At 44.6% G+C, this 25,925-nt stretch overlaps 1 protein-coding gene across 2 annotated transcripts in view; it reads left to right on the forward strand.

Moving 5' to 3' along the window:
- The window catches only part of PANK4 (pantothenate kinase 4 (inactive)), a 53,772-nt gene that overhangs the window by 15,734 nt on the left and 12,113 nt on the right, over window positions 1-25,925 (forward strand). For both annotated transcript variants that reach the window (XM_060759052.2, XM_060759053.2), the window contains exons 6-15: window positions 222-375; window positions 2,698-2,879; window positions 4,995-5,076; window positions 7,823-7,926; window positions 8,036-8,191; window positions 10,413-10,525; window positions 12,940-13,027; window positions 18,598-18,749; window positions 20,528-20,583; window positions 20,838-20,887. In XM_060759052.2, coding sequence (XP_060615035.2) covers window positions 222-375; window positions 2,698-2,879; window positions 4,995-5,076; window positions 7,823-7,926; window positions 8,036-8,191; window positions 10,413-10,525; window positions 12,940-13,027; window positions 18,598-18,749; window positions 20,528-20,583; window positions 20,838-20,887 — 1,137 coding nt within the window. The remainder of the gene's footprint in view (window positions 1-221; window positions 376-2,697; window positions 2,880-4,994; window positions 5,077-7,822; window positions 7,927-8,035; window positions 8,192-10,412; window positions 10,526-12,939; window positions 13,028-18,597; window positions 18,750-20,527; window positions 20,584-20,837; window positions 20,888-25,925) is intronic.

Consider the following 25,925-nt stretch of genomic DNA (forward strand, 5'->3'; position numbering starts at 1 on the left):
TCTCTATGATTTTATCTTGTTATTGTTGTTATTGTTGTTATTATTAATGGGGCGACCTGGTCCACTCCAGCTCTCTGCTTCGCCTGAAACAGTATGTTGATATCAATTGTTGGCCTATTTCTATTGCAAGGAAGGTCACGGCGATCTCCATGTCTGTTGGTGTGAATTGCAGAGTGGACTGGGATTGATTTACCTGTCACAAGTCTTTCGTTTCGTTTCAGAAGTTCGATGAGCTGCTGCACCTCGCTTCGAAGGGTCAGCACACCAATGTGGACATGCTGGTGAAGGACGTCTATGGCGGGGCCTACCAGACCCTTGGATTGAGCGGGAATCTCATTGCCAGCAGTTTTGGGAAATCTGCCACCGCAGACAAAGGTAACCAGTAGGCCTGGGTAACAACGGAAAAATTTGTTTCTAAAATCGATTCGTTTTTTGGGGGTTTTTGCGTTTCGTTATTTAAAATAATTACAAAATTTTCCTTTTAAAAAGTTCGATATTTACGAAATTTCGTTAATATTAACGAATCAATTCGTTAAAATGGCGGACGCGGTTGCGCAACTGAAAATAATAGGGGTGAGATCTCTATTCTGGTTTGACAATGCTTCTTCTCAATAATAATAATAATAATAATAATAATAACAACAAACCACTTTCTGCCTTCCTGCATGTAAGGCACAGTCAAAGCACTACTGAAAGATGGCCATCCATTCTTAATAATAATAATAATAATAATAATAATAATAATAATAATAATAATAAATATAATAGTTTTAACCTGGAGAAGGAAAGAGGGGGGAAAGAGAGGAGGGGCGAGATCTCTATTCTGGTTTGACAATGCTTCTTCTCAATAATAATAATAATAATAATAATAATAACAACAAACCACTTTCTGCCTTCCTGCATGTAAGGCACAGTCAAAGCACTACTGAAAGATGGCCATCCATTCTTAATAATAATAATAATAATAAATATAAATATAATAAATATAATAGTTTTAACCTGGAGAAGGCAGGAGGTGAGGCAGGCAAGAGGCAGGTCTCTGAGTGCTGCACTCACTGCTGTGTCTCTTTGCCCAATGCACGCAGGCCAGAGTGAGGAACGAGGTGAGGTGACGACAGGAGGAGAGGAGAATTTGATCCACTTAAGCAGAGGCCAGGGACCCGGAAGTGGGGTAAATGCCAACCGCTTGCAACCAGGGAGAGGGGAGGGAAACAACTCTAAAACTTGCACCAGACATACGGAAATAATAACGAAACAATTACAAAACAATTACGAAATAGCTTTAAAAATTCGTTTCGTTTTTTAGTTGCTCCTGAATGGTTTGTTATCGCTTCGTTATCAAGAAAAATAACGAATTATTAACGAATTACGAAATTAACGAACGAAACCGCCCAGCCCTAGTAACCAGAGGTGATCTATTTTATGATGCTGAAGAGTCAACAACCTCTCCCTGCCACCGAGCGCACATTTTCCATTGCGTTGCTGGTGTTGTGGTTCAGACACATGGAGATGAGAGGATTGGGGTTTCAGAGCCTGGGAGAATGGTGGATGGTTCTTTCAATGGGGGAAATGAGGGGATCTCAGAGCAAGGTTCTGTCTGTTGGATGGAGTTTGAAAGTGGAGTCCGGCCAACAGGGAGAGGACCTTTCGCCCACAAGGAGCTCGGCAACTCCTGATAAAGACCTGGCAGGTTGTTAGGTGTCTTGTGTCCCAATTTGGTGTCAATTCATTCAGTGGTTTTTGAGTTCTGTTAATCCAGTGGTTCTTAACCTTCCTAATGCCGCTGCGACCCCTTAGTACAGGTCCTCATGTTGTGGTGACCCCCAACCATAATGTTATTTTCGTTGCTACTTTGCAACTGTAATTTTCCTACTGTTATGAATCGTCATGTAAATATCGGATATGCATGATGTATTTTCAGTCACTGGACCCAATTTGGCACAAATACCCAATACGCCCAAATTTGAATACTGGTGGAATTGGGGGTGATTGATTTTGTCATTTGGTAATGCTGGAGTTGCTGGGATTTATAGTTCACCTAAAATTAAAGAGCCTTCTGAACTCCACCAATGATGGAATTGAATCAAACTGGGCACACAGAATTCCCACGACCAAGAGAAAATGCTGGGAAGGTCTGGTGGACATTGACCTTGATTTTTTTGGAGTTGTAGTTCACCTACTTTCAGAGAACACTGTGGACTCAAGCAATGATGGATCTGGATCAAATTTGGCACAAATACTCAATATGCCCAAATGCGAACAGTGGTAGAGTTTGGAGAAAATAGACCTTGCCATTTGGGAGTTGTAATTGTTGGGATTTATAGTTTACCCACAATGAAATAGCATTCTGAACCCCACCAACGATAGAATTGGACCAAACTTTCCACACAGAACCCGCATGACCAACAGAAAATACTATGTTTTCTGATGGTCTTTGGCGACTCCTCTGACACCCCCTCGCGACCCCCACGGGGGTCCCGACCCCCAGGTTGAGAAACACTGTGTTAATCCCACAAACGAACATTTCCTTTTATTTATCTAGATTTACAGTATTTATATCCTTCCTTTCTCACCCCTGGGAGGACTCTTGGCAGAATGGGATTGGACTGGCTGGCCCACGAGGTCTTCCAACTCTATGATTCTGGGAATCCCATAGATCGAAGTGTCCTCCCGATCTCTCTCTTCCTTTCTTTCTAGACTTTTCCAAAGAGGACATGGCCAAAAGCTTGCTGCACATGATCAGCAACGACATTGGGCAGCTGGCCTGCCTCTACGCCAAGCTCCACAACCTCAACAAGATCTATTTCGGGGGGTTCTTCATCCGAGGGCACCCCGTCACCATGCGCACCATCACTTACAGTATTAACTTCTTCTCCAAGGTAATGGAAACGGGGTTTTTGGGGTGGGCAAGTGACTAGAGAATGCAAAGAGGAGGTCGTTTCGAAGGAAGCGTTGTTTATTTATTTACCTTATTTATTGACCTGACTTCTATACGGCTGTTCTCAGCCCGAAGGCGACTCACAGCAGTTCACAACAAATACGAAGAGCAAAAATCCAGTGCTACAGTATAGACACAGTTAACAACCTCACACATTACACATTACACGACCCATTCACTGTCGTCTCGTCATCACAAACATGTTCCAGATTCGTCGTCCATTGTTCCATTCCTATGTTCCATTACCAGATTGCACTCAATTACTCAAACGCCTGCACAAACATCCAGGTCTTCACCTTTTTGCGGAATACCATTAGAGATGGGGCTAGTCTAATGTCCGTAGGAAGGGCGTTCCACAGCCGAGGAGCCACCACCGAGAAGGCCCTATCTCTTGTCCCCGCCAGCCGTGCTTGAGAAGCAGGCGGGATCGAGAGCAGGGTCTCCCCGGAAGATCTCAAAGTCCTGGTGGGTTCATAGGCAGAGATGCGGTCGGATAGGTAAGTTGGGCTGGAACCATTTATTTACTTATTTACTTACTTTGCTTCTATACTGCTGTATCTCAAGCCCGAAGGCGACTCACGGCGGTTCACAAACAGTAAAAACAGTAGAAACAGCAGTGGTTCCATACAACATAGAACAATTGACTGAACACATTATCCATAAATTACCAATAAGCAATTACAATGCACAATTATTACAAAAAAACAACATCCGTACCCAACCTTCTCATCATCCAAGCGTAGTCCAGGTTCCTCGTCCATTGTTCCATTCCTATGTTCCATTACCAGATTGCACTAAATTACTCAAACGCCTGCACAAACATCCAGGTCTTCACCTTTTTGCGGAATACCATTAGAGATGGTGCTAGTCTAATGTCCGTAGGAAGGGCGTTCCACAGCCGAGGAGCCACCACCGAGAAGGCCCTCTCTCTCGTCCCCGCCAGCCGAGCTTGAGAAGCAGGCGGGATCGAGAGCAGGGTCTCCCCGGAAGATCTCAAAGTCCTGGTGGGTTCATAGGCAGAGATGCGGTCGGATAGGTAGCTTGGGCCGGAACCGTTTAGGGCTTTAAAGGTCAACGCCAGCACTTTGAATTCAATGTATTGTCGAAGGCTTTCATGGCTGGAATCACTAGGTTCTTGTGGGTTTTTTCAGACCTCACAACCTCACAACCTCTGAGGATGCTTGCCATAGATGCAGGCGAAACGTCAGGAGAAATGCCTCTAGAACATGGCTCTATAGCCCGAAAAAACCCACAAGAACCTAATTACTATAATGACCATTCACTAGTGTCTCATCACTAAAAAACATGATCCAGATTCGTCATCCATTCTTCCATTCCTATGTCATTATTACCATTCATTGCACTAATTATTCGAACGCCAGCACAAATAACCAGGTCTTTACTTTTTTGCGGAATACCATTAGAGATGGTGCTAGTCTAATGTCCGTAGGAAGGGCGTTCCACAGCCGAGGAGCCACCACCGAGAAGGCCCTATCTCTCGTCCCCGCCAGCCGAGCTTGAGAAGCAGGCGGGATCGAGAGCAGGGCCTCCCCGGAAGATCTCAAAGTCCTGGTGATTTTTTTAGGTTTTTTCGGGCTATAGAGCCATGTTCTAGAGGCATTTCTCCTGACGTTTTGCCTGCATCTGGGTTCCTGAGTTCCTCCGCCTGGTAGCAGATCGGTAGCCAGTGGAGTTGGCGCAACAGGGGGGTTGTATGCTCCCTGCGCTCCGCTCCTGTTAGAATCATGGCTGCCGAGCGTTGGACTAGTTGGAGCTTCCGAGCTGTCTTCAAAGGCAGCCCCACATAGAGAGCGTTGCAGTAGTCTAGGCGGGATGTAACCAGAGCGTGGACTACCGTGGCCAAGTCAGACTTTATGATGAGTAGAGTGGCAGAACTTCCCTGGCTTTAGGGTCAGTGCTTTGTACCTTTTTCTTTCGGATCAGAGTCAATAACATAGTTTCCCACAATTGTGCAATTTTACTCTAACGTACACGATAGATGCTACCAAACACGGAAATAGATATTCCACAGCTCTTGTGTTTTCTCCTGCGGCAGGGAGAGGTCCAGGCGTTGTTCCTGAGGCACGAAGGCTACCTGGGAGCCATCGGGGCGTTTCTCAAAGGAGCCGAAGAAGACAGTAAGTGCCCTGGCCGTATCCTGCCACGCTGTCGTGGTATCCTGCCACGGTGGGTCTCGAATCCACAAATAAAAGGATCCCGCTGCATATATAAATAGGACACAATTGGAAATGTGTTAGAGCCGAGTCTGCTTTTGAGAGGGGTCAAGGGCAGGCCTTGAGTCCCTGTGACGGGAGGAAGAGGAAGAAAGAAGAAGAGGAAGGGAGAGAAAGAGGATGAAGAAGGAAGGAAGGGAAAGAAAGAAAGGAGGGTGAAAGAAAGAAGAGAAAAGAAGAAGGAAGAAAGGAGGAAGGAAGAGGAGAAAGAGGAAGAAAGAAGAAGAGGAAGGGAGAGAAAGAGGATGAAGAAGGAAGGAAGGAAGGAAGGAAGGAAGGAAGGAAGGAAGGAGGAAGGGAAAGAAAGAAGGAGGGTGAAAGAAAGAAGAGGAAAGAAGAAGGAAAGAAAGGAGGAAGGAAGAGGAGAAAAGGAAGGAGGAGGAAGGAGGGGAGAAGACGAAAGAAAGGAGGAGTTTGAGGAAGGAAGGAAGGGAAAAAGGAGGAAAGAAAGAAAATGAAGTGAGGGAAAGGAGGAGGAGGAAGTGAGGGAGGAAGAATGAAAGAAAAGAAAGCAGGAGAAGGAAGGAGGGAAGAAAGAAGGAGGAGGAAGAAAAGAGGAAGAAGGAGAAAAGAAGGAAAGAAAGGAGAGGGGGTAAAGGAGGAAGGAAGAGGAAAAGGGAAGAAGAAGGAAAAGAGGAGGTTGAGTGAGGAAGGAAAGAAGGGAAATGAGGAAAGAAAGAAGATGAAGAGGAAGGAAGGAGGAGGAGGAAAGAAAGAAGAGAAAAAATGAGGAAAGGTGGAGGGTGAAGAGGAAAGAAGGAAGAGGAAAAGGAGGCAGAAGGAAGGAGAGAAGAAGAAGGAAAGGAGAAGGGTGAGGAAGGAAGGAAGGAAGGAAGGAAGAAGGAGGGAAAGAGGGAAGAAGAAGGAGGAGGAAAGGTAGAAGGTGAGGGAGGGAGGAAGGAAGGAAAGAAGGAAGGGAAATGAGGAGGAAGGAAAGAAGATGAAGAGGAAGGAAGAAGGAGTAGGAAAGAAAGAAGAGGAGAAAAAAGAAGGAAAGGAGGAGGGTGAAGAGGAAAGAAGGAAGAGGAAAAGGAGGCAGAAGAAAGATAGGAGAAGGAAGGAGAGAAGAAGAAGGAAAGGAGAAGGGTGAGGAAGGAAGGAAGGAAGAAGGAGGAGAAGAAAGAAGGAAGGAAGGAGGGAAAGAGGGAAGAAGAAGGAGGAGGAAAGTGGAAGGTGAGAGAGGGAGGAAGGAAGGAAGGAACGAAGGAAAGGAAGGAGAAGGGAAGGAGAAAAAGCAAGTGGAGAAGAGGAAGGAGGAAAAAAGAAGGAAAGGAGGAGGAAAGGAAGGAGAGAAGGAAAAAAGAAAAAGAAAGGCAGAAAGAAGAGAAAGAAGGAAGAATAAGGAAAGGGGGAGGAAAGAAAAAAAGAAGAAGGAGAAGGAAAGAAAAAATGGAGGAGGAGACTGAAAAGATGAAAGTAGAGAAGGAAGGAAGTAGGAAAGAAAGAAAAGAAAGAAAGGAGGAGTAAAGAAAGAAGAGGAGGAAGGGAATAAGAAGAAAAGGAGGAGGGGGAGGAAAGAAGGAACGATGAGACAACAGCGCTGAAAGAAATTTATTTATTTATTTATTTACTGTTTTTCTCTTCCGCCCTTCTGCTCACCCCATAGCAGGGGACTCAGGGCGGATTACAATGTACACATAGATGGCAAACATTCCGTGCCAATTTTGACATACAACATATACAGACATAGACAGAGGCTATTTAACTTTTTTCTGGCCGCCAGGGGAGCTGTCGCTTTCCTCGTCCATCTGCGACACTGATTAAGTACTTCCGCATTCCCCGCATGCTTCCCCGCAGGAATGCTTTGCTTTTTCCTGGCCGCCAGGGGAGCTGTCGCTTTCCTCGTCCATCTGCGACGCTGATGAAGCACTTCCGCATTCCCCGCATGCTTCCCCGCTGGAATGCTTTTGCTGGAGTCTTCTTTATGGCCTCATAAATCAGTTAATGTAGCCTCCCCACACTTTAAGGTGGTACCTAATTTTCCTACTTGACAGATGCAGCTGTCTTTTGGGTTGCAAATCATAGAATCAAAGAGTTGGGAGAGCCCTCCTGGGCCATCCAGTCCAACCCCATTCTGCCAAGAAGCAGGAATATTGCATTCAAATCACCCCTGACAGATGGCCATCCACCCTCTGCTTGAAAGCCTCCAAAGAAGGAGCCTCCACCACACTCCCTCCGGGGAAGGCAGAGAGTTCCACTGCTGAACGGCTCTCACAGTCAGGAAGTTCTTCCTCATGTTCAGGTGGAATCTCCTCTCTTGTAGTTTGAAGCCATTGTTCCATTGTGTCCTAGTCTCCAGGGAAGCAGAAAGGAAGCTTGCTTCCTTGGAGTATGATGGGGGCTCCTCTGGAGATTTGAAAGCAGAGGATGGATGGCCATCTGTTGAGGAGGACTGATGTGTGTCGACAACAGGCTAGACACAATTGGTTGGAAACCCACTCCAACCCGGGCTGGCTTCGAACTCATGACCTTTTGATCAGAGTGATCTTAATGCAGCGGATACTCCGCCAGCTGCGCCACAGTCCCGGAGGAGGATGAAAGAAGAAGGAAAGAAAGAAAGAGAAGAAGGAAGAAGAACAAGATGACGTGTTTTCTATTTCGGTGGCCTTCCTTTCCCACATGTTCTCTGTCGGTCTGTTTCCCTTCCCAGACCCCAATCTCTACAGCTGGGGAGAGAACTACGCCGGCAGCTCCGGCCTCATGAGCAGCCCCTCCCCGGACATCTGCCCCGTCCAGAGAGAAAGAAGCGGCACCGTGAGTCTCTTCGGGGAAGGAGGGGACACAACATTTCCGGGGGGGATTGGCTCTCGTAGACTGCCCAAACCCTCAACCCTTGCCCGCCAATCTTTCTCTCTTTCTCCAGTTCGACATGTTGGAAATGGATCGTTTGGAGCGGACGCTGGTGAACCTGCCTTTGCTGAAGGACCCCTCCACTTACGTCCCCGACACCGTGGACCTCACCTATGACGCCATGGCCAGGAAGTATTGGCTCTCGTGCTTCGAGGAGGCTTTGGACGGGGTAAACACGGTCTTTTCCTCTGTTTATTGTAGAACCAATTAGGACATGACATTTATAACCTAGGAACAAAAATTGTGTTACAGAGTGTAATTATAGTTATACAGGAGCCCCCGGTGGCGCAGTGGGTTCAACCCCTGTGATGGCAGGACTGAAGACCGACAGGTCCCAGGTTCGAATCCGGGGAGAGGCGGATGAGCTCCCTCTATCAGCTCCAGCTCCTCATGCAAAGGGGACATGAGAGAGGCCTCCCACAAGGATGATTAAAAAAAAATATCAAATCATCCGGGCAAAGTCCCCTGGTCAACATCCTTGCAGACGGGCAATTCTCTCGCACCAGAAGCGACTTGCAGTTTCTCAAGTTGCTCCTGACACGACCAAAAATAGTTATACAAATGTTGTTGTTGTTGTTGTTGTTATTATTATTATTACCCACTTCTCCTAGCACAGTGGTTCTCAACCTGGGGGTCACGACCCCTGGGCGGGTCGCCAAAGACCATCAGAAAACACATATTTCCGATGGTCTTAGGAACCCCTTTGGCAGAGTATTTATTTATTTATTTATTATTTATTTATTTATGCCCTTCTCATCCCAAAGGAGACTCAGAGCAGCTTACAAGATATATGTATACATACAATATATTATACTATTAGCATAGTACGATATCAGAATTAAATATTACCATATTGTACTATACCATTATATTGTAATATTATTAGTAATAGTGCATGTCATGTAAATATATAATTATAATATCATATTATTATTACTAGTATATATTATATTATTAGCATAGCACAATATCAGTATAATATATTACTATATTGTACTATACCATTATATTGTAATATTGTTAGTAATAGTACATGTCATATAAATATATAATTATAATATATTATTAGTATTAGTATTATATTGCATTACATTATATATATATACATACACACACACACACACATACATATAATTATAATATTATAAAAGGCTGAAGATCTCTCTTCCAGTCCTTCTCTTCCTTTTTGATGTTGGTGAACTACAATTCCCAGAATTCAAAAACAGCTTCCCCTCAACCCCACCAGTATTGAATGTTGGCCATGTAGGTATTGTGCCAAGTTTGGTACAGATCCATTGTGGGTTGGGTTCAGAGTGCTCTTTGATTGTAGGTGAACTATAAATCCCAGCAATTACAACTCCCAAATGGCAAGGTCTATTTCCCCCCAAACTCCACCAGTATTGATATTTGGGCATATTGAGTATTCGTGGCAAGTTTGGTCCAGATCCATCATTCTTTGAGTCCTCAGTGCTGTCTGGATGTAGGTGAACTACAACTCCCAAACTCAAGGTCAATGCCCACTAAACCCTTCTAGTATTTTCTGATGGTCATGGGAGGCCTGTGTGCCACGTTTGGTTCAATTCCATCCACCCTTTGGGGGAGATAGAGCGGAATATAAATAAAGTATCATCATCATCATCATCATCATTGGTGGAGTTCAGAGTGCTCTTTGATTGTAGCTGAACTATAAATTCCAGTAACTACAACTTCCAAATGTCAAGGTCTAATTTCCCCAAATTCCACCAGTGTTCACATTTGGGGATATTGGGTATTCGTGCCAAGTGTGGTCCAGATCCATCATTCTTTGAGTCCACAGTGCTCTCTGGATGTAGGTGAACTACAACTCCCAAACTCAAGGTCAATGCCCACTAAACCCTTCTAGTATTTTCTGATGGTCATGGGAGGCCTGTGTGCCATGTTTGGTTCAATTCCATCCACCCTTTGGGGGAGATAGAGCGGAATATAAATAAAGTATTATTATTACTATTATTATTATTATTATTATTATTATTATTATTATTATTATTGGTGGAGTTCAGAATGCTCTTTGATTGAAAGTGAACTATACGTCCCAACAACTGCAACTCCCAAATGACCAAAGGAAGTGTATTCAGGGGTCGCAGTGTTAGGAATGTTGTGAAACTCTGTTGTAGAGGCCTTGTTTGCATTGTTTGGTTGAATTCCATCATTGGTGGAGTTCAGAATGCTCTTTGATTGTAGGTGAACTATAAATCCCTGCAACTACAACTCCCAAATGACCAAATCAAAACCTGAGGAAGTGTATTCAGGGGTCGCAGTGTTAGGAATGTTGTGAAACTCTGTTGTAGAGGCCTTGTTTGCATTGGCTCCCTGCTCTCTCTCTTTTCTCTCCCTCTCTCTCTGTTTGCCAGGTGGCCAAGCGTGCTGCGGCCAGCCAGCCGGACGCGGCCGATGTGGCGGAGCGAGCGGAGAAGTTCCGGCAGAAGTATTGGCATAAGCTCCAGACGCTGCGGCAACAACCCTTGTAAGTCTGGGGTCGAGGGCCCTCGAATCCTGGGGTTGGAAGGGGCCCCCAAGGGACGCCCAGTGCTCCCCGCTTCTTCATGCCAGGCAGGCAGAACACCATCAGTCCTCCTCAACAGATGGCCATCCAGACTCTGCTTTCAAATCTCCAGAGGAGCCCCCATCACACTCCAAGGAAGCATATTCCACCATAACAACAACAACAATAATCTATATATATAAAAATGCTCTGTGCATAATGAGTTCCTTAAAAACAAAAGAACCAATAAACGAAATCACACCAAATTTGGCCACAAAACGTCTCACAACACAAGGAGTGACCATCACTCAAACAAAATATGATTTTGTCATTTGGGAGTTGTAGTTGTTGGGATTTATAGTTCACCTGCAATCAAAGAGCATTCTGAACTCCACCAATGATGGAATTGAACCAACCCTGGCACACGGAACTCCCATGACCAACAGAATATACTGGAAGGGTCTGATGGGCATTGACCTTGAGTTCTGGAGTTGTAGTTCACCTACATCCAGAGAGCACTGTGGACTCAATCAAATCAAATCAAATCATTTATTTCGGTCATTGACCAGCACATACTGTGGACCCAATGATGGATCTGGACCAAACCTGGCAAGAATACTCAATCTGCCCAAATGTGAACACTGGTAGAGTTTGGGGAAATTAGACCTTGACACTTGGGAGTTGGAGTTGTTGGGATTTATAGTTCACCTACAATCAAAGAGCATTATGAACTCCATCAACAATGGAATTGAACCAAACTTGGCACACGGAACTCCCATGGCCAGCAGAAAACACTAGAAGGGTTTGGTGGGCATTGACCTTGAGTTTGGGAGTTGTAGTTCACCTACATACAGAGAGCACTGTAGACTCAAACAATGATGGATATGGACCAAACTTGGCACGGATATTCAATATGCCCAAATATGAACACTGGTGCAGTTTGGGGAAAACAGAATCTTGACATTTGGGAGTTGTAGTTGCTGGGATGTATAGTTCAGCTACAATCACAGAGCATTCTGAACCCCACCAATGAGAGAATTGGGCCAAACCTCCCACACAGAACCCCCATGTGGGCCACAGCAATGCATGGCAGGGGACAGGTAGTAGCTTTATAAACAAGTATTATTCCAGATGAGTCCCCGGTGGCGCAGTGGGTTAAACTCCCCCTGTGCCGGCAGGACTGAAGACCCAACAGGTTGCAGGTTCAAATCCAGGTAGAGGCGGGTGAGCTCCCTCTATCAGCTCCAGCTCCTCATAATGTCCAGCATTATTTTTTTAATTTTAAATTATTGCATTTGGCCTAGCCATAGGTTTTAAATGCTTGTTGTTATTGTTACTGTTTATTGTTTACTTTTGTTTATGAGATTTACTTTAACTGTTGTATTGATTGTTTTCTTGTTGCTTTTACTGTTGAGGGGTTGATCACCCCCATCTGTCAGGGGTGATTTGAATGCGATGTTCCTGCTTCTTGGCAGAATGGGGTTGGACTGGATGATGGCCCAGGAGGCCTCTTCCAACTCTAGGATTCTATGATTCTAGGAGAGGCTGGATGGCCATCTGTCAGGGGTGATTTGAATGCGATGTTCCTGCTTCTTGGCAGAATGGGGTTGGACTGGATGATGGCCCAGGAGGCCTCTTCCAACTCTAGGATTCTATGATTCTAGGAGAGGCTGGATGGCCATCTGTCAGGGATGTTTTGAATGCGATGTTCCTGCTTCTTGGCAGAATGGGGTTGGACTGGATGGCCCATGAGGTCTCTTCCAACTCTTTGATTCTATGATTCTATGTACTTTGGGCTCGGCCTCATGTAAGCCGCACTGAGTCCCTTGGGGAGATGGGAGCGGGGTATAAATAAAGTTGTTGTTGTTATTATTATTATTATTATTAGTAGTAGTAGTATTAGTATTATTATTAGTATTATTATTATGTGGGGACATGTGTCGCGACCCACAGAACACAGATTGTCTTAAACAGCAATTGAGATGCAAATAATAGTCTGCTTCTGCATCACTCCTTCTTCTTCTCCTACTACTAGTAGTAGGTATGGTGCCAGAATGCTGAGTCTCAACAACATGAGATAAGCTTCCCACTGGCGTCCACTGGGCAACGTCCTTGCAGACGGCCTATTCTCTCACACCGGAAGCAACTTGCAGTTTCTCAAGTTGCTCCTGACACGACAAAAAATCCAGATGAGGCCTGGCTGAAGCAGAATACAGCGGGGACTACGACTTCCCTCAATCTCGACACTTATCTTCCTCTTAACGAAGCTGAGAATCGCATTGGCCTTTTTCGCTGCCGCATCACGCTCTCGCCTCGCGTTCAGCTTGTGCTCGACTAAAGGCTCCCGGATCCCAGGACTGTTTCCAAGCCACCCTGTCCTTGTGCTTCCTTTTCAGCGCTTACGGCACCTTGACCGTTCGGAGTTTGTTGGATACGAGAGAACACTGCTTGAATGAGTTCAACTTCCCCGACCCTTACTCCAAGGTGGGTTGTCTTCTCCTCATTCACGGCTAGGTGCCGTTTGGCCTAATTTCCCATCCGTGTCGTAACTTCGTTCGCGAGGGAGCTTAGAGACGCCTGGTGTTGTGGGTTGGAAGGCGGAAGGCGGTCTTTCCATCCAGATCATTAAGGTTTCCAGCTTTTATTATCTATTTATTATTTATGACATTTTTATTTATTTAAAACTTTTCTATCCCGATCTTATCGACCTCCGCGGAGGGACTCAGGCCGGCTGACAGCAAGGATTCAATGCTACTAGGGGAGTGATGGGCAACCTTTTGAGCTTGGTGTGTCAAAATTTCATAGAATAGAATAGGGCTGGGCAGTTTCGTTTCGTTAATTCGTAATTCGTTAATAATTCGTTAATTTTTTTAATTACAAAACGATAACGAACCATTCTGGAGCAATTTTTTTAAAAAAACGAATTTTTAAATAGTTTTGTAAATGCTTCGTATTTCGTTATTGTATTCGTTTTGTTATTGTTTTGAGGTCGTTTCATTATTATTTCCGCATGTCTGGGGCAAGTTTTATGGTTGTTTTTTGTTTAATTAGTGAAAAAAAATTATAATATCACACCAATAATCAACAACAGAGGGAGAGGGAAGTTTTTGGAGGTTTTTTAGCGTATTTCGCGGTCGCGTCCGCCATTAACGAATCGATTCGTTATTGTTTCGGAAATCGATTCGTTAATGTTTTGTAATTTTTTTCACATTTACGAAATTTTGTAAATATCAAACTTTTTAAAAGGAAAATTTTGTAATTATTTTAAATAACGAAACGCAAAAAACCCCAAAAAACAAATCGATTTTAGAAACAAATTTTTCCGTTGTTACCCAGGCCTAGAATAGAATCATAGAATCATAGAATCCTAGAGTGGGAAGAGACCTCCTGGGCCATCATCCAGTCCAACCCCATTCTGCCAAGAAGCAGGAATATTGCATTCAAAGCACCCCTGGCAGATGGCCATCCAGCCTCTGTTTCAAAGCTTCCAAAGAAGGAGCCTCCACCACACTCCCTCCGGGGCAGAGAGTTCCACTGCTGAACGGCTCTCACAGTCAGGAAGTTCTTCCTCATGTTCAGATGGAATCTCCTCTCTTGGAGTTTGAAGCCATTGTTCCGCATCCTAGGTTGCCAAAAACCTGAGCATATCTTGGGTGGGGTGTCAACTTTGAGAAAAAAACCCCATAATTTTGCAATATCTATAGTTTCAATAAGAAAAATGTATATTCCATGCTGAGTTATGGAGTGGACAATGCTCAAATGTGCAGATGTCACATTTGTAGAGCCTTTTGCAAATTTAAGGATAGAATTAGATTGGCTCTTATATGGTGTATTTCTCTGTATGTGGCCGCATGTGGCTGCGTGTCAGTGCTGACACGCGTGTCATAGGTTCACCATCACAGTACTAGGACAAGTTAAAATATCATACAGCAATACAAGATTAAAATACATATAGATAAAAGACATATATATGCCAAATCACCAAGGTCAAATCACGTTCAGCTCAGTCCGCATATGTGGTCGCTCACTGTGGTCTGCAACCACTCTCAGCCATTATTCTGGGAACGCTTCGTTCCATAATCAGGATTTCACTGGTTTCCCGAAGGACAAGAGGGAGGGGGCAGATCTAATCCCGCTCGGGAGAGAGTTCCATAGCCGAGGGGCCACCACAGAGAAGGCCCCGTCTCTCGTCCCCACCAAACGCACTTACCCCAAGGCAGTGTTCTTGCACCGACCTTGTTTCATATCTTTACTAACAATCAGCCACAACCACCACTCACAAAGAGCTTTCTATATGCTGATGACTTGGCCTAACAACACAAGCAAAAGACTTTGAAACAGTTGAAATCCAGCTTCCTAATGCCTTGAAAGATCTCTCCAACTACTGCAAAGAGTACCACCTGGAGCCTAACCATGCCAAGACACAAGTGTGTGCTTTCCACCTACGCAACCATGAAGCCAACAGGAAATTGAAAGTCACCTGGGAAGGTCAAGAGCTTGAACACAGTTTCCATCCTAAATATCTCGGTGCCATCTTAGATAAAACACTAGCAGACCCAAAATTAGCAAGAACATCAGCCCTGGCCTTGTCTGACTCAACTGCTGAGTATGCCTGCCCAGTTTGGCACAAGTCTGCCCATGCGAAGCAGGTGAACACAGCATTGAACGAAACATGCAGAATAATCACAGGATGTCTTAAACCTATACCTGTTGATAAACGTAATGGTAGTGCATATGGTGCAGACCCAAAATTAGTAAGAACATCAGTCCTGGCCTTGTCTGACTCAACCGCCGAGTATGCCTGCCCTGTTTGGCATAAGTCTGCCCAAGCAGGTGAACAGAGCATGGAATGAAACATGCAGAATAATCACAGGATGTCTTAAACCTATTGATAAACTCTACAAGCTAGGTAGCATTGCCCCCCCCCCCCCCCAACAACACAAGCAAAAGACTTTGAAACAGTTGAAATCCAACTTCCTAATGCCTTGAAAGATCTCTCCGGCTACTCCAAAGAGAACCACCTGGAGCCTAACCCTGGCAAGACACAAGTGTGTGCTTTCCACCTACGCAACCATGAAGCCAAAAGGAAATTGAAAGTCACCTGGGAAGGTCAAGAGCTTGAACACTGTTTCCATCCTAAATATCTCGGTGCCATCTTAGATAAAACACTAGCAGATAGGAAACACTGCTTGAACACCAAGCACAAACTAGCTGCATGCAATAACATCCTGCGGAAACTGACAGGCAGCATATGGGGTGCAGACCCAAAATTAGCAAGAACATCATCCCTGGCCTTGTCTGACTCAATTGCTGAGTATGCCTGCCCTGTTTGGCACAAGTCTGCCCAAGGAAAGCAGGTGAACATATCATTGAACGAAACACGCAGAATAATCACAAGATGTCTTAAACCTACACCTGTTGATAAACTTAATGGTAGTGCATAGGGTACAGACCCAAAATTAGTAAGAACATCAGCCCTGGCCTTGTCTGACTCAACTGCCAAGTATGTCCGCCCTGATTGGCCCAAGTCTGCCCATGCAAAGCAGGTGAACAGAGCATGGAATGAAACACTCAGAATAATCACAGGATGTCTTAAACCTACACCTGTTGATAAACGTAATGGTAGTGCATAGGGTACAGACCCAAAATTAGTAAGAACATCAGCCCTGGCCTTGTCTTACTCAACCGCCAAGGATGCCTGCCCAGTTTGGCATAAGTCTGCCCATGCGAAGCAGGTGAACAGAGCATTGAATGAAACACGCAGAATAATCACAAGTTGTCTTAAACTTACATATGTTGATAAACGTAATGGTAGTGCATAGGGTACAGACCTAAAATTAGTAAGAACATCAGCCCTGGCCTTGTCTGACTCAACTACTGAGTATGTCCGCCCTGTTTGGCACAAGTCTGCCCATGCAAAACAGGTGAACAGAGCATTGAATAAAACATGCAGAATAATCACAGGATGCCTTAAACCTACACCTGTTGATAAACTCTACAAGCTAGCTGGCATTGCCCCCCCCCCCAACAACACAAGCAAAAGACTTTGAAACAGTTGAAATCCAACTTCCTAATGCCTTGAAAGATCTCTCCAGCTACTCCAAAGAGAACCACCTGGAGCCTAACCCTGCCAAGACACAAGTGTGTGCTTTCCCCCCACGAAACCGTGAAGCCAACAGGAAATAGAAAGTCACCTGGGAAGATCAAGAGCTTGAACATTGTTTCCATCCTAAATATCTCAGTGTCACCTTAGATAGAAGACTAGCAGATAGGAAACACTGCTTGAACACCAAGCACAGAGTAGCTGCACACAGTAACATCCTGCGGAAACATACTGGCAGCATATGGGGTGCAGGTGAACAGAGCAGTATGTCCGCCCTGATTGGCCCAAGTCTGCCCATGCAAAGCAGGTGAACAGAGCATGGAATGAAACACTCAGAATAATCACAGGATGTCTTAAACCTACACCTGTTGATAAACGTAATGGTAGTGCATAGGGTACAGACCCAAAATTAGCAAGAACATCAGCCCTGGCCTTGTCTTACTCAACTACCGAGTCTGCCTGCCCTGATTGGCATAGGTCTGCCAATGGAAAGCAGGTGAACGTGGCATTGAACGAAACATGCGGAATAATCACAGGATGTCTTAAACCTATACCTGTTGATAAACGTAATGGTAGTGCATAGGGTACAGACCCAAAATTAGTAAGAACATCAGCCCTGGCCTTGTCTTACTCAACCGCCAAGGATGCCTGCTCTGTTTGGCATAAGTCTGCCCAAGCAGGTGAACATAGCATTGAACGAAACATGCAGAATAATCACAGGATGTCTTAAACCTACACCTCTTGATAAACTCAATGGTAGTGCATAGAGTACAGACCCAAAATTAATGAGAACATCAGCCCTAGCCTTGTCTGACTCAACCGTCAAGTATGCCTGCCCAGTTTGGCGTAAGTCTGCCCATGCAAAACAGGTGAACACAGCATTGAATGAAACATGCGGAATAATCACAGGATGTCTTAAACCTACACCTGTTGATAAACGTAATGGTAGTGCATAGGGTACAGACCCAAAATTAGTAAGAACATCAGCCCTGGCCTTGTCTGACTCAACTGCCCAGTATGCCTGCCCAGTTTGGCACAAGTCTGCCCATGCAAAGCAGGTGAACATAGCATTGAACGAAACATGCAGAATAATCACAGGATGTCTTAAACCTAAATCTGTTGATAAACGTAATGGTAGTGCATAGGGTACAGACCCACAATTAGTAAGAACATCAGCCCTGGCCTTGTCTGACTCAACTGCCGAGTATGTCCGCTCTGTTTGGCACAAGTCTGCCCATGGAAAGCAGGTGAACACAGCATGGAACGAAACATGCAGAATAATCACAGGATGTCTTAAACCTACACCTGTTGATAAACTTGGCAAGCTAGCTGGCATTGCAAACCCCCCCCCCCGCCCCCGCCCCAAACAACACAAGCAAAAGACTTTGAAACAGTTGAAATCCAGCTTACTATTGCCCTGAAAGATCTCTCCAGCTACTCCAAAGAGAACCACCTGGAGCCTAACCCTGCCAAGACACAATGGCACGACCTAAAAGAATCCCACACCTTGTGTGATTGTGGAGCAGAACAGACAACTCCGCACCTGTATGCTTGTCCACTGTGCCCTGCCTCATGTACAATGGAAGTGTTGTTGGAGGCTGCAGACAATGCTGTTGCTGTTGCCCGTTTTTGGTCAAAAGATATTTAGCCGCCCGCACCTTCTATTTTTTTATCAGTTTAATACTAATTCATGCAATGCTTTGGATACAAAATAAATCAAATAACCAGGAAGAGAAATCTTTTCAAATTTTGTTGCATAGTGTTATTGTGAGAATTATGAAGTTATGTTTGGGCGGGGAGATGGTGTGTTGCGATGTTGCAAAAGTGCCGCGAGGCTGACGTTTGCGTGGCCAGCGAGAGGCTCTGCCTCAGCCCAGGGACCGTGGGAGCGAGTCTGTCGGCAAAGGAGTAACTCTGTTCTTTCTTCTCAAACATGTTGTCTCTCTCGCAGGTAAAGCAGAAAGAAAATGGCATAGCTTTAAAATGTTATCAGAGTGTAATTGCATCTCTGGATTCATTAGGTTGGGAGGAGAGGCAGTTTGCCCTGGTCAAAGGGCTGCTCGCCGGAAACGTCTTCGACTGGGGGGCCAAAGCCGTCTCCGAGTAAGTACCACCAGCACTCTCCGCAAACCTCCTGCCACGTTGCGTTGGGTCTCATATTTGCATTTATTGTTCCTTGTTCCCCTTCTCAAAGAATCATGTGTTGACTAATCACCATCAGTGCAGAGATAATAGTAATAATAATAATAATAATAATAATAATAATAATAATATAGTATTATTATAATATTATAATTATAATAGAATAATAATAATAATAATAATAATTCATAATGATGATGATAATAATATAGTATTATTTTAATAATTATAATAGAACAATAAGAATAATAATTCATAATGATGATGATGATGATGATGATGATAATGATAATAATAATAATAATAATAATAATAATAATAATAATTCAGACAGAGTTTTAGAAATAGAAATGCAAAGACTCTGGCACAAGCCAGTCAAGGTGGTCCTGGTAGTGATCGGCACACTGGGTGCAGAGCCTCAAGACCTTGGCCTGCACTTAAACACAATCGGCGCTGACAAAATTACCATCTGCCAGCTGCAAAAGGCCACCTGACTGGGATCTGCATGCATTATTTGCCAATACATCACACAGTCCTAGACGCTTGGGAAGGGCCCGACGTGTGATTCAGTATAACAGCCAGCAGAGTGTCTGCTGTGGACTAATTTTGTTGTGTTTCTAATAAAAACAACAACAACAGTAAATAATAATAATAATAATAATAATAATAATAATAATAATAATAGACGCTTGGGAAGGATCTGACGTCTGATCCAGTACAACAGCCAGCAGAGTGTCAGCTGTGGACTCATCTTGTTGTGTTTCAAATAATAATAATGATGATGTTGATGATGCAATTATTGATCCAGTACAACAGCCAGAAGAGTGATCTTGTCTGTTGTGGACTCATCTTGTGGTATTTCCAATAATAATAATAATAATAATAATAATAATAGACGCTTGGGAAGTGTCCGACATGTGATCCAATACAACAGCCAGAGGAGTGTCTGCTGTGGACTCATCTTGTAGTGTTTCTAATAATAATAATAATAATAATAATAATAATAATAATAATAATAATAATCCTAGAATCCTAAAGTTGGGAGAGACCTCCTGGGCCACCATCCAGTCCAACCCCATTCTGCCAAGAAGCAGCAATATTGCATTCAAATCACCCCTGACAGAGGGCCATCCAGCCTCTGCTTAAAAGCTTCCAAAGAAGGAGCCTCCACCACACTCCCTCCGGGGCAGAGAGTTCCACTGCTGAACAGCTCTCCTTACAGTCAGGAAGTTCTTCCTCATGTTCAGATGGAATCTCCTCTCTTGTAGTTTGAAGCCATTGTTCCCTTGCGTCCTAGTCTCCAGGGCAGCAGAAAACAAGCTTGCTCCCTCCTCCTCCCTGTGGCTTCCTCTCACATATTTATACATGGCCCTCATCATATCTCCTCTCATCCTTCTCTTCTTCAGGCTAAACATGCCCAGCTCCTTAAGCCGCTCCTCATAGGGCTTGTTCTCCAGACCCTTCATCATTTTAGTTGCCCTCCTCTGGGCACATTCCAGCTTAGAGTCAATATCTCTCTTGATAATAATAATAATAATAATAATAATAATAATAATAATAGACACTTGGGAAGGGTCCGACGTGTGATCCAACACAACGGCCAGCAGAGTGTCTGCTGTGGACTCATCTTGTGGTGTTTCTAATAATAATAATAATAATAATAATAATAATAATAATAATAGGTGTAAGATCTCTTTTCCTAACGGTATGTTTGTATCCTCTCTCCTTTTCTGCGCCAGTGTTCTTGAAACAGAGCCACAGTTTGGTTTCGAAGAAGCGAAGGAGAAATTGCAAGGTACGTGGGTGGAAATGCCGCTTCATGGTAGGGTTAATGGGTGCTGCAAATGCCAGTCGAGAGGCAGAGGTCTATGGCTTTTGGAGGATAGTCGTCTAAAACAATCCTCGTAAAGTAAACCCCCCCCCCCCCGCCCTCCGCAATGACTTTGGGGGCCCTCCATCACTCCCAGTTCTCTGCTGAGTTGCGGGGAGATGTTTTGTGGGTTGTGACAACGTTTTGGTCATGTGATGCTTTCTTCTCCCATTGCGCAGAACGCCCCTGGCTTGAGGATTCCTACCACGAATGGCTGGAGCGGCTTAAGGTATGTACGGTTGGTCCCTTTGGGATGTTGACGGTGCCCATGAAGTCGTCGACATATACGATTTCAGATTTTTATATCAATGGCGATCAAAGCTCATGGGACAAGGATACGGAAGGAAACACCTTTTGAGAATAATAAACAGGATCTTGACATAATAATTAGTAAAAGAGGTACTGGTAGTAGTAGGCCGGGCTTTAGCACCGGGACAGCGGCACCGCTGCATTAAAGTCACCACTGACCGGAGTTCGAAGCCAGCCCGGGTCGGAGTGAGCTTCTGACCAATTTGTGTACCTTGCTGTCAACCTTTGCAGCCTGAAAGACAGTAGGAAATTTAGATACTGCTTATGCGGGGAGGCCAATTTCATTTACGAGGCCATAAAAATCTCCAGCAAGTATGCAAAGAATGAGGAAGTACTTTGTCAATGTCACAAATGGACAGTGAAGCAACAGCTCCCCAGTGGCCAGAAGCTGGAATGTTAAATAGCCTCTATGTGTGTGTCTATATGTGTTGTGTGTCTATGGCATTGAATGTTTGCCATGTATATGCGCATTGTAATCCGCCCTGAGTCCCCTGCGGGGTGAGGAGAAGGGCGGAATATAAATATTGTAAATATTGAAAGGTTGATAGTTCAAAACCCAGGTTAGAGTGAGCTCGTGGCCTTCAGCCCAGCTTCTGCCTACCTAGCAGTTTCACAAACCGCAATGTGAGTAAATAAAATATATTCTGCTTAAGTGGGGGAAGTATTTTTAAAGGCACCCATAAGGAAATGCCAGAAAAATGCTGGCCATTCGATCCAGGAGGAAGTTTACATCAGGGAAGATTGAGTGACAGCACCCCCCAGTGGCTGGAACCGAGCACAGCCTCCAAAATGTCGCAGATGGGAAAGCCTATATTTACCTCCATCTGTGTACAATAAGTAACCACCAGCGGCGCAGTGCGTTAAATCGCTGAGTTGCTGAACTTGCTGACCGAAAGGTCGTTGGTTCGAATCCGGGGAGTGGGGGTGAGCTCCCAATGTTAGCCCCAGCTCTTGCCAACCTAGCAGTTCGAAAACATGGAAGTGTGGGAGTAGATCAATAGGTAGTGGCGTAGGAAGGTAACAGCGCTCCACGCAGTCATGCTGACCACATGACCTTGGAGGCGTCTACGGACAACGCTGACTCTTTGGCTTAGAATAGGGAAATGAACACCACCCCCCCAGAGTCCGACACAACTAGACTTAATGCCAAGGGGAAACCTTTACTTATGTACAGGTGTCTGTCTTCTCATTGAATGTTTGCCGTATATGTGTTCTGTACTCAACTCTGAGTCCCCTTCGGGGTCAGAAGGGCAGAATAAACATGAATAAATAAATAAATAATAGTAGTAGTAGTAGAGGTAAAGTAAATATATTATATATTTTATATTGCATGTAATATTGCTAAGAATATTACCATATAATGATTTAGTACAGCGTTTCTCAACCTGGGGGTCGGGACCCCTGAGGGGGTCGTGAGGAAGTTCCAGAGGGGCCACCAAAGACCATCAGAAAACACAGTCTTTTCTTTTGGTCATGAGGGTTCTGTGTGGGAAGTTTGGCCCCATTCTATCATTTGGTGGGGTTCAGAATGCTCTTCGGTTGTAGGTGAACTATAAATCCCAGCAACTACAACTCCCAAACGTCAAGGTATATTTTCCCCAAACTCCACCAGTGTTCACATGTGGTCATAATGAGTATCCGTGCCAAGTTTGGTCCATTGTTTGAGTCCACAGTGCTCTCTAGATGTAGGTGAACTACAACTCGGCCCGCTGTGAAGCATTTGCTCGGTTCTTTGCGGACAAAGTCGCTTTGATCCGCTCTGGCCTGGATACCACGTTAACGGCAGTCTCTGAGGATGTAACACGAGCATCTGCTTGTCCGATTTTGATGGATTCATTTCAATTGGTGAAACCCGAGGATGTGGACAAGATACTTGGAGGAATGAGAGCTACCACATGCATCCTAGACCCCTGCCCATCCTGGCTTCTAAAGGAGGCCAGAGGGGGATTGGCCGAGTGGGTGGAGGTGGTGGTGAATGCCTCCCTTCGGGAAGGCAATATTCCAGCCAGCTTAAAACAAGCTGTAATAAAACCGCTGTTGAAAAAACCATCACTAGACCCCACTCAATTGGTAAACTATCGGCCTGTTTCCAATCTTCCCTTTTTGAGCAAAGTCCTGGAACGTGTGGTGGCCTCACAACTCCAGGTATTCTTGGTAGACACGGATTATCTGGATCCGGCACAGTCTGGCTTTAGGCCAGGGCATGGTACCGAGACAGCCCTGGTCGCCTTAGTGGATGATCTCCGCAGGGAGCTCGACAGGGGGAGTGTGTCCCTGTTGGTCCTGCTGGATCTCTCAGCGGCCTTCGATACCGTCGACCACGGTATCCTTCTGGGACGCCTCGCGGGAATGGGCCTTGGTGGCACTGTTTTACAGTGGCTCGGGTCCTTCCTAGAGGGTCGTACCCAGAAGGTGTTGATGGGGGACAGCTGCTCGTCCTCACAACCATTGTCTTGTGGGGTCCCGCAGGGTTCAATACTGTCCCCCATGTTGTTTAACATCTACATGAAGCCGTTGGGAGAGATCATCCGGAGTTTCGGGGTGCGGTGTTATCTGTACGCAGATGATGTCCAACTCTGTCACTCCTTTCCACCTACTTCTAAGGAGGCTGTTCAGGTCCTGAACCGGTGCTTGGCTGCTGTGTCGGACTGGATGAGGGTGAACAAATTGAAGTTGAATCCAGACAAGACAGAGGCACTCCTGGTCAGTCGAAAGGCCGAACGGGGCATAGGGTTACAGCCTGTGTTAGACGGGGTTACACTCCCCCTGAAGACGCAGGTTCGCAGTTTGGGTGTAACCCTGGATTCATCGCTGAGCCTGGAGCCTCAGGTCTCAGCGGTGGCCAGGGGAGCATTTGCACAGCTTCGGCTCGTGCGCCAGCTGCGCCCGTACCTCGGGAAGTCGGACTTGGCCACGGTAGTCCACGCTCTGGTCACATCCCGCATAGATTACTGCAACGCGCTCTACGTGGGGCTGCCCTTGAAGACTGCCCGGAAGCTCCAGATGGTCCAGCGCTCGGCAGCCAGGTTGCTAACAGGAGCAGCTCTCAGGGAGCATACCACTCCTCTGTTGAGCCAGCTCCACTGGCTGCCAATTCCCTACCGGGCACAATTCAAGGTGCTGGCATTAGCCTACAAAGCCCTAAACGGTTCCGGCCCCACCTACCTCTCCGAACGCATCTCCTCCTATGAACCGACACGGACATTAAGATCGTCCGGGGAGGCCCTGCTCTCGGTTCCGCCTGCGTCACAGGCACGGCTGGCGGGAACGAGAGACAGGGCCTTCTCGGTGGTGGCCCCTCGGTTATGGAATGCCCTACCAAACGACATCAGACAGGCCCCTTCGTTGCTGGCATTTAGGAAGAAGCTCAAAACCTGGCTTTTTGAGCAAGCGTTTGGCTAATCAGCGCAATGGTACACAGAATGACGGTAAACTGAATATAGGAACGGCATAAGGATATGAGACTGGATCTTGTTTGCGATCGAGGCATTGTATGAATGGTTGTGTGTGTGCTATTGGATATGCTGTGTTTTAATTGTTATTGTTATGATAATTAATATTGTGTAAACCGCATTGAGTCACCTATTATAGGTTGAGAAACGCGGTATAGAAATAAAGCAAATAAATAAATAAATAAATAAACTCCAAGAGTCAAGGTCAATGCCCACCAAACACTTCCAGTATTTCCAGTTGGTCATGAGAGTTCTGTCTGCCAAGTTTGGTTCAATTCCATCATTGGTGGAGTTCTGAGTGCTCTTTGATTGAAGATTAACTATAAATCCCAGCAACTACAACTCTCAAATGACAAAATCAATCCCTGCCCCAACCCCACCAGTATTCAAATTGGGGTGTTTCAGGTATTTGTGCCAAATTTGGTCTAGTGAATGAAAAAAAAAACCTGCATATCAGATATTTACATTACGATTCATAACAATAGCATATTGTAGGGGTCACCACAACATGAGAAACTGTATTAAGGGTTCGCGGCATTAGGAAGGTTGAGAAAGTACATTTAGTACAATATAGTAATATATAATACTGATATTGTGCTATACTAATAATATAATATAATATATAGTAATAATAATAATATGATACTATAATTATATATTCATATTACATGTAATATTACTAATAATATTACAATATAATGATATAGTACAATATAGTAATATATAATACTGATATTGTACTAAGCTAATAATATAATATATTGTATGTATATATATATCTTGTAGGCCGCTCTGAGTCCCCTTCAGGGTCAGAAGGGCAGAATATAAATAAATAAATAAATAGTAGTAGTAGAGGTAAAGTAAATATATTATATATTTTATATTACATGTAATATAACTAATAATATTACAACGTAATGATATAGTACTATATAGTAATATATAATACTGATATTGTGCTATGCTACTAATATAATATATTGTGTGTGTATGTATGTGTGTGTGTATTGTGTGTATATATATATATATATAGATATATATACACACACACACACACACACATACATACACATCTTGTAAGCCGCTCGGAGTCCCCTTCAGGGTGAGAAGGGCGGCATATCAATGTCGTAAACAGACAAACAAATAACTAAACAAAACTAGTTTTCTAAACAACACTGGCCATAGAAACATTCCCATCGTTTAATGTCCGAAGAAACAACAGAAAGACAATGCTTAGTTTATGCTGCTGTATAATCCAGATTATCTGCTTTGAACTGGATTATATGAGTCTACACTGCCAGTTCAAAGCAGATAATCTGGATTTTATATGGCGTAGAGGGGCCTTACTTGGCCTTTTAGCAACCAGCTCGAATGGAAACTGTTTTGTATGCATTATTTCCTGTGAATTTCCTTCACAGCTTTCCCATGTAAAACTCAGGCTTAGCTTCTCACTCTTAACACAGTGTTGCCTGAACTGAACTTAAGGTAAACAACTTGTAGTTTAAT

Source organism: Anolis sagrei, chromosome 13, assembly GCF_037176765.1.
Source record: "Anolis sagrei isolate rAnoSag1 chromosome 13, rAnoSag1.mat, whole genome shotgun sequence".
In the NCBI taxonomy this organism is placed as follows: Eukaryota; Metazoa; Chordata; class Lepidosauria; order Squamata; family Dactyloidae; genus Anolis; species Anolis sagrei.